Source organism: Salvelinus alpinus, chromosome 23, assembly GCF_045679555.1.
Source record: "Salvelinus alpinus chromosome 23, SLU_Salpinus.1, whole genome shotgun sequence".
NCBI classification, from domain to species: domain Eukaryota; kingdom Metazoa; phylum Chordata; class Actinopteri; order Salmoniformes; family Salmonidae; genus Salvelinus; species Salvelinus alpinus.
This window is the reverse complement of record NC_092108.1, coordinates 25367352-25376521: the sequence shown is the minus strand read 5'-3', so window position 1 is coordinate 25376521 and position 9170 is coordinate 25367352. Positions and strand designations below refer to the sequence as shown.

Genomic DNA, 9170 nt, shown 5'->3' with positions numbered 1-9170 from the left:
TATGTAAAGATCCTATTAGGTTTACATGTTCAAAGATTTGCATTATTAGCAAAACATTCTGCCATTGGAAGAGAGTGTCCTACGTCCCCACACATTAAACTCGATGCTGGGATAGTCACCATGTCTGGCCAGCCATAAATCAGATTTACTATCTGACAGATCATGAAGAGGAATAAACAAAAAACTGGGTTTTTCAATCATAAAAAGTGTCTCCTGTCCCAGACAGACAGAGAAAACAAACCAACACAGTCAAGATGACTCAGGGGATTCACAAGACTATAAAATAGGTAGATAGGTATGGTAATCACATTCCATGCTTACCTTGCATTTTAAAACCAGAAAAAATATATTTATTTTTCTTATTGTATCTATTTATCTTCATTACAGCATGAAAAGTCTGGATTGTTAATTGTATCTCATATGCTGAATACAATGAGCATTCCCATGAAAAGAAGGCTAACGAGAGTGATATTCATAGGACAGGAACATTTTATTTTGCGATAGAAAATGCATTCTGAGGTAAATGTTACAAAACTCGGTTTCTAATAATAGTGTAATGATGTTGTTTTTATTGACATTGACACAGCATGAATTGGAACACCCATGACATTTATAATACTCACATAATTGTTATGTTTCACTTATGGTCTTCGAGACATATTTGAAGAACAATGAAATGCAATAGTAGTAGTCTTTAGGCTAAACAGCTACAATATACAGTATCTTGACGCGACAATAACTCATTCTGCGCCTCTATCCTTCCATACCTATTGATCATTTAAAGTGACTAGTGGATATAACATACAGACTGCTGTACTGCTTCTACCCAGCACCCCTCAGTGGCGGACATCATGGTGCTGCTGGACATCCTGATCCGCATCCTCCAACTCGTCTTCCTCGTACTCGCCCACTTCGTCAGCAGTGGCGTCCTGGTATTGCTGGTACTCAGACACCAGATCATTCATGTTGCTCTCAGCCTCAGTGAACTCCATCTCGTCCATACCCTCTCCGGTGTACCAGTGAAGGAAGGCCTTACGGCGGAACATGGCAGTGAACTGCTCAGAGATCCTTCTAAACAGCTCCTGGATTGCCGTGCTGTTGCCAATAAAGGTGGCGGACATCTTAAGGCCACGGGGCGGGATGTCGCAGACGGCAGTCTTCACGTTGTTGGGGATCCACTCTACGAAGTAGCTGCTGTTCTTGTTCTGCACGCTCAACATCTGCTCGTCCACCTCCTTCATGGACATGCGCCCGCGGAAGATGGCGGCAACGGTGAGGTAGCGGCCGTGGCGAGGGTCGCAGGCGGCCATCATGTTTTTGGCGTCAAACATCTGCTGGGTCAGCTCGGGCACGGAGAGGGCACGGTACTGCTGGCTCCCCCTGCTGGTCAGAGGGGCAAAGCCAGGCATGAAGAAGTGGAGGCGGGGGAAGGGCACCATGTTGACGGCCAGTTTGCGGAGGTCGGCGTTGAGTTGACCGGGGAAGCGCAAGCAGGTGGTGACCCCGCTCATGGTGGCTGACACCAAGTGGTTGAGGTCTCCGTAGGTGGGTGTGGTGAGCTTGAGGGTACGAAAGCAGATGTCATAGAGAGCCTCGTTGTCGATGCTGAAGGTCTCATCAGTGTTCTCCACCAGCTGGTGGACTGACAGGGTGGCATTGTAGGGCTCCACCACCGTGTCAGACACCTTGGGTGAGGGCATGACACTGAAGGTGTTCATGATGCGGTCAGGGTACTCCTCGCGGATCTTGCTGATGAGCAGGGTGCCCATGCCAGAGCCTGTGCCCCCTCCCAGGGAGTGGGTGAGCTGGAAGCCCTGGAGGCAGTCACAGTTCTCAGACTCCTTCCTGACTACGTCCAGGACAGAGTCAACCAGCTCAGCTCCCTCTGTGTAGTGGCCTTTAGCCCAGTTGTTACCAGCTCCACTCTGACCTGAAAGACCCATGAAAAATCTAGGTTAGAGACATAGCATCTTTGTGCTAGTAAACATCTAGTCATACACATCTAGGAGAATGAAAAGCAAGTCACCAGTAACAGGCATATGCATTGTGTACATTATTTATTCATTTCCAGTGAAAGAGAAAATTCCATTCCATTGAAACAACATTGAATAATTTGTATCTAATAAAAGTTGTGTTTTAATCTAATTGTACTGATGTGAGTCTAAGCCTACTATACTTTTTTCAGTATTATAGGTAAGGTGTCCTGGGGTGGATTTTATTTAGCTCAATATCCCCATCCTGATGAGCACTGCAGCAGTAGCAGTCTGGACTGCATTCTGCTGTGTCACCATTCTGGCTCTCTCTGCCTGACACAACTGCAGAAACGTTGCACAGAGAACAAACTGTACATCTATGTGAAAGGTAAACTAAGCTTCGCTTCAGTGAATGCTGACACAGACATGACATGCTTTGGGTCAAAGATGGAAGAGCTGATGAGGACATGATAATGACCAATTGGGCAAGACAGCACAGACAGATCTGGGACCAGGATAGGCGAGATAGCACAAAAAGATATGGAATTCGGCTATATGATAACCACTACTCACCAAAGACAAAGTTGTCTGGTCTGAAGAGCTGGCCGAAGGGCCCGGAGCGTACAGAGTCCATGGTGCCTGGCTCCAGATCCACCAGGATGGCCCGGGGGACAAACTTATTACCTGTGGGGGGAGGAGAGGGGTGTATTCATTAGTCAGATTTTGTTGCACAAAGGAAACAGTTTACTCCAAACCGTTTACTACCCTGGGTGAGATAGCATGGTCTCCAGTCTCAAACACCAGTCTCAACGTCAACAGTAAAGAGGCGACTCCGGGATTCTGGCCTTCTAGTCAGAGTTCCTCTGTCCAGTGTCTGTGTTCTTTTTGCCCATCTTAATCTTTTCTTTTTACTGGCCAGTCTGAGATATGGCTTTTTCTTTGCAACTTGGCCTAGAAGGCCAGCATCCCAGAGTCGCCTCTTCACTGTTGACGTCGAGGCTGGTGTTTTGCGGGTACTATTTAATGAAGCTGCCAGTTGAGGACTTGTGAGGTGTCTGTTTCTCAAACGAGACACTCTAATGTACTGGTTCTCTTGCTCAGTTCTGCACCGGGGCCTCCAACTCCTCTTTCTATTCTGGTTAGAGCCAGTTTGCGCTGTTCTGTGAAGGGAGTAGTACACAGCGTTGTACGAGATCTTCAGTTTCTTGGCAATTTCTCGCATGGAATAGCCTTCATTTCTCAGAACAAGAATAGACTGATGAGTTTCAGAAGAAAGGTCTTTGTTTCTGGTCATTTTGAGCTTGTAATCGAACCCACAAATGCTGATGCTCCAGATACTCAACTAGTCTAAAGAAGGTCAGTTTTATTGCTTCTTTAATTAGCGCAACAGTTTTCAGCTGTGCTAACATAATTGCAAAAGGGTTTTCTAATGATCAATTAGCCTTTTAAAATGGATTAGCTAACACAACGTGCCACTGGAACACAGGAGTGATGGTTGCTGATAATGAGCCTCTGTACGCCTATGTAGATATTCCATAAAAAATCAGCCGTTTCAAGCTACAATAGTCATTTACAACATTAACAATGTCTACACTGTATTTACACTGTATTTCTGATCAATTTGATGTTATTTTAATGGACAAAAAAAATTGCTTTTCTTTAAAAACAAGGACATTTCTGTTGACGCCAACATGGCGGCTAATTTGGCTATTGTTCTGAGCGCCGTCTCAGATCATTGCATGGTTTGCTTTTTCCGTAAAGTTTTTTTGAAATCTGACACAGCGGTTGCATTAAGGAGAGGTATATCTATAATTCCATGTGTATAACTTGTATTATCATCTACATGTATGATGAGTATTTCTGTTGACACGATGCGGCTATGCAAAATCACTTGATGTTTTTGGAACTAGTGAATGTAACGCGCCAATGTAAACTCAGATTTTTTTATATGAATATGAACTTCACACAAAACATGCATGTATTGTGTAACATAAAGTCCTATGAGTGTCATCTGATGAAGATCATCAAAGGCTAGTGATTACCAGGTGGCGAATCGCATCTCTGCATGTCTGGCAGACATATCAGTGTGGATGACGGATCACCACCTCAAGCTGAACCTCGGCAAAACAGAGCTGCTCTTCCTCCCGGGGAAGGACTGCCCGTTCCATGATCTCGCCATCACGGTTGACAACTCCATTGTGTCCTCCTCCCAGAGTGCTAAGAACCTTGGCGTGATCCTGGACAACACCCTGTCGTTCTCAACTAACATCAAGGCGGTGACCCGTTCCTGTAGGTTCATGCTCTACAACATTCGCAGAGTACGACCCTGCCTCACACAGGAAGCGGCGCAGGTCCTAATCCAGGCACTTGTCATCTCCCGTCTGGATTACTGCAACTCGCTGTTGGCTGGGCTCCCTGCCTGTGCCATTAAACCCCTACAACTCATCCAGAACGCCGCAGCCCGTCTGGTGTTCAACCTTCCCAAGTTCTCTCACGTCACCCCGCTCCTCCGCTCTCTCCACTGGCTTCCAGTTGAAGCTCGCATCCGCTACAAGACCATGGTGCTTGCCTACGGAGCTGTGAGGGGAACGGCACCTCCGTACCTTCAGGCTCTGATCAGGCCCTACACCCAAACAAGGGCACTGCGTTCATCCACCTCTGGCCTGCTCGCCTCCCTACCTCTGAGGAAGTACAGTTCCCGCTCAGCCCAGTCAAAACTGTTCGCTGCTCTGGCACCCCAATGGTGGAACAAACTCCCTCACGACGCCAGGTCAGCGGAGTCAATCACCACCTTCCGGAGACACCTGAAACCCCACCTCTTTAAGGAATACCTAGGATAGGATAAAATAATCCTTCTAACCCCCCCCCTTAAAAGAGTTAGATGCACTATTGTAAAGTGGTTGTTCCACTGGATATCATAAGGTGAATGCACCAATTTGTAAGTCGCTCTGGATAAGAGCGTCTGCTAAATGACTTAAATGTAAATGTAATGTAAATGATTAATTTTATCTCTATTTCTGCTTTTTGTGACTGCTATCTTTCGCTGGAAAAATGTCTGTGCTTATTGTGGTCTGGTGGTGACCTAACATAATCGTTTGTAGTGCTTTCGCTGAAAAGCATATTTAAAATCGGACACTTTGGTGGGATTAACAACAAGATTACCTTTAAAATGATATAAAACACATGTATGTTTGAGGAATTTTAATTACGAGATTTCTATTGTTTGAATTTGGCGCCCTGCACTTTCACTGGCTGTTGTCATATCGATCCCGTTAGCCGGATTGCAGCCATAAAAAGTAATGATGGACTGTAATTTATTTTTGCTTATTTGAGCTGTTCTTGCCATAATATGGACTTGGTCTTTTAACACATAGGGCTATCTTCTGTATACCAAACCCTACCATGTCACAACACAACTGATTGGCTCAAACACATTAAGAAGGAAAGAAATTCCACAAATTGACTTTAAACAAGGCACACCTGTTTATTGAAAGCCATTGAAATCAACCTCATGAAGCTGGTTGAGAGAATGCCAGGAGTATTCAAAGCTGTCATCAAGGCAAAGGGTGGCTACTTTGAAGAATCTCAAATATAAAATATATTTTGGTTTGTTTAACACTTTTTTGGTTACTACATGATTCCATATGTGTTATTTCATATTTTTAATGTCTTCACTATTATTCGACTATGTAGAAAATAGTAGAAATAAAGAAAAACCCTTGAATGAGTAGGTGTGTCTAAACTTTTGACTGGTACTGTATATATATATATGTATGTATGTGCAACTTTATGTGATATTTGGGTTGCTATAACATTGGTTTGAAGTGACTTTAAGGATTTGTAAGCATCCTGCCATTGGCCCTGCCACTCCCATTGTTTACTAGTAGCAATGCTAATTCTGGCTGTAGGGTAAGTAAATAAAGAAAACTAAGCCATGTTTTTGGTCATTGTCTCTCAGGATCAATGGATTAATCACTTTTTGTGAATACAATTAAGTATATTTCAATGTTGTTGTACTGCCCCTTAAATGGCAGTTGTTTTTTGCCACATAAATTTGACAAAATTAGTATTTAGTTAAAAAATCTAAAAACTAAAAGATACTACAATGAAATGATGGTCAATCTGCTTTTTAGTACTTTGCAGTTTGGAAAAAAGCTGCACATTATTTATGGGAAAATTGTATATATATTTTTTCCAGGATATGCAAATTAACTGTAATTTTGCAAATATAACCGTCTGTTTAGTTATTATTTTTTACTTCAGATAACATTATTTACATGTCTAATTATGTTTTGATAAGAATTAAGTTTATATTTGCTATGACGGTTGCTTTTTCCAATAGATTATTCTTGGGGACAATGACCCTAGTTGGTAATCCATGTATATAAAATATGTTGGTAGTATGAAGGTTAACGTGCTGCTATGCACATCTCTCTATGAATCAGGAAACGTTTTATTGATGAATGCACAATACATGTACAATAAAGGATGGCAGAGTTGCTCACACACATGCAAGCTCAATTTACGCCTGACAACAGTGAAATGAGAGGGATCAATACTGCTTAGCATTTGCACACACTGGAAATAGGATCAGAGCTAACAACAGAACATGTAGGCCTCATAGGCCCCAGGTTCTGCAGCCTGGTTGGTTTGGCAAAAGAGACTGACTGCTCAGTACGGCAAAGAGCCGGAGACAAAGGATGGGATGCAGCACGGCAATGACCTTCAAATCCCTGGCTAATAAAAATCAGACCGACACACAGACAGCAGACAACCATTAGGGTTGGGTCGGTTTTACAGAGACTGCAGATGTATACCTGACCACTGATGTAGAGACATATATAGAGTTTGCTGTTTGATTGTTTTTTCACTTTTGTTTATTATCTATTTCACTTGCTTTGGCAATGTAAACATATGTTTCCCATCCCAATAAATTCCATTGAATGTAATATAGCGAGATAGAGGGAGAGAGAGAGGATAGAGGGAGAGAGAGAAAGAGAGAGATAAATGATGCTGGAGAGAGAGAGAGAGAGAGAGAGAGAGAGAGAGAGAGAGAGAGAGAGAGAGAGAGAGAGAGAGAGAGAGAGAGAGAGAGAGAGAGAGAGAGAGAGAGAGAGAGAGAGAGAGAGAAAGAAAGAGAGAGAGAAAGAAAGAAAGAGATGATCCAGGGAGAGAAATAAAGAGAGAGGGAGGGAGGGAGATTGGCAGGTACCTGCTGCTGTCCTCATTTCCCCTGCCCTGCCAGAGAGGAATGGAGGGAGGGAGAGAGATTGGCAGGTACCTTCTGCTGTCCTCATTTCCCCTGCCCTGCCACAGGGCCCACTGCACCCAGACAGATATTATGGTTACAATGTCACATACTCAGTTTGGATTAGCCCTACAGAGCATGACTTTGCAAATCAAATGAGGTCTGCAGTTTTTATCACCAGGGAATATTGATGTACTTTTGTTTTAATTTGGGGGAAAGCCAAGTGATATTACAGTGTGCTTATGGTTTATTATTTTCTTTAACCAATTGTTCAGATGCATGCAGAGATTACTTCATGCCCAGTCCAGACAAATAGATGTATATATACCCGATGCTTCATTGTAGTACACATTTATCCTCTCCAGCTGCAGGTCACTGTCACCTTGGTAACTTCCGGTGGGGTCGATGCCGTGTTCATCACTTATGACCTCCCAGAACTGAGATGGGACAGAGATGTAGGTTCTGCAACTTTGATGTTTAAAGGTTTGAACTAAGAGATGAATACGATTTTCTGTGCTCTGGCTATAACCTGTTCAAGACAAAAGGAAAAATACCGAACGCTCCTTGTGCGTAGCCCTATCCCTATTGCGCATGGTGATAGCATGACTCATCGGCCCCGCAGATGCGCGACACCACTGCAGACACTTTGCCTCTTTGCCCAAATCCATAGGACCACACCCATATCAATCGAATAGCATCTAATATTTCTAAATAAATTAAATACTAATTTCCATAACACATTAGGCCCAAAAATATTATACCAAAATACTGGATGGGTATTTGGGAATTTGATGTCTTGGAAAATGCAGTGCGACATAGGGCTAATTGAAATAAAGTTACATGGGAGGAAAAAGCATGCAGGTCTCAACATTTCAAACATCTAACAAAAAAGTTATTGCTCTATAACAACCACTGTGTCAGTATACAAATATAAACATGCCACCTACTTTGGCACCAATCTGGTTTCCACATTGCCCGGCCTGGATATGAACAATCTCCCTCATGATGATGCTTTGTGGGTGCAAGCAGACAGCAGCCTTTTGTCTCAGCTAACACCGATGTCCTCAACCTCGTTGCTACCGCTGCATGTGTCGCCTCTCAGCAGTTTTTACATTAGTAGGGCGAGCGGTGAGCTCAGGGTGTCATCGTGTTGATGCTGGGTGACGTCACACCGGCGCTGCATCCCAATTTCGCGCACCAGCCTATCAGCGGGCAACGTTTGATGCAGTGGACCAGTGGACTGGTTGAGGATGCTGCTGCATCACTATTAATCTAAAACATGGCGCATTGCTATTATTTGCCAAGTTAAGGAAATGCAACTTGATTGTTCATAAATATCCCCTTGTTCAATGTAAGCTAGGCATTGTGCCCACCTTTTAGCTTGCCTTCCTGCATCTGCTTCAGTGTACATGATGTCCAATATAGGTCAGTTTGGAGCTCTGCAACTACATCATCCACAATGTTGTCAATGCCATTCTCAAGACAGGCATATTCGTTTTTATTAATCACTTGTTTAGTAGAGTGGGGAGTAGTTTTCCCCTAGGAGCATGTTTACAGGGTATTGAGGTATTGTATGACATCATACAACAGGAAGTGGTTAAAATCAGAGTTTTCCAAGCAGAGAAATATATTGGCAGCATCAGTGGGTTAATAGTTGGTTTAGTAGAATGGTCTTATCATTTAAAGATCAATAAAATAAAATACTAAACCACATTTATGGAATGACTGTCTAGCACAGTAGTATAGCAACATTCAGCCGCAATGCAATAAGCAAGTGATATATTGAAAACTGATCCTCTATATGTATAGCATCAACACACTTTATGCCCATTGCATGATCTTGGGATAGAGAGGACTTCAACTGGTAAAACAAGGGAAAACTCAAACACCTCAAGATTCAGTATCAAGAGGTGGCTTGAAAATAGTCTGAAGAACAATTAACTCAACAA

At 43.1% G+C, this 9170-nt stretch overlaps 1 protein-coding gene across 3 annotated transcripts; it reads right to left on the bottom strand.

Moving 5' to 3' along the window:
• Positions 1-471: 471 nt before the first annotated feature.
• LOC139550661 (tubulin beta-2A chain-like) lies at positions 472-8346 on the bottom strand. 3 transcript variants are annotated; one of them, XM_071361684.1, is made up of 4 exons: positions 8169-8346; positions 7550-7658; positions 2547-2657; positions 472-1930 (listed from the first exon to the last, which is right to left on the bottom strand). In XM_071361684.1, exons 1-4 carry the CDS (start codon positions 8223-8225, stop codon positions 837-839), a joined length of 1371 nt encoding a protein of 456 aa, XP_071217785.1. In that variant the 5' UTR covers positions 8226-8346; the 3' UTR covers positions 472-836. The 3 variants fall into 3 exon arrangements, with proteins under 3 accessions (XP_071217785.1, XP_071217787.1, XP_071217788.1); XM_071361686.1 differs by lacking the exon at positions 7550-7658; XM_071361687.1 differs by lacking the exons at positions 7550-7658; positions 8169-8346 and adding an exon at positions 7186-7206.
• Between the last annotated feature and the right edge of the window lie 824 nt (positions 8347-9170).

What these genes read in the sequence shown, in the direction of transcription:
- LOC139550661 (XM_071361684.1), bottom strand. Translation starts at nt 8,225, where the DNA reads ATGAGGGAGATTGTTCATATCCAGGCCGGGCAATGTGGAAACCAGATT. An exon ending in GTACTACAATGAAGCATCGG is followed by an intron (nt 2,658 to 7,549) that starts GTATATATACAT and finishes CTCCCCCCACAG; the next exon opens with GTAATAAGTTTGTCCCCCGG. An exon ending in ACCAGACAACTTTGTCTTTG is followed by an intron (nt 1,931 to 2,546) that starts GTGAGTAGTGGT and finishes TGGGTCTTTCAG; the next exon opens with GTCAGAGTGGAGCTGGTAAC.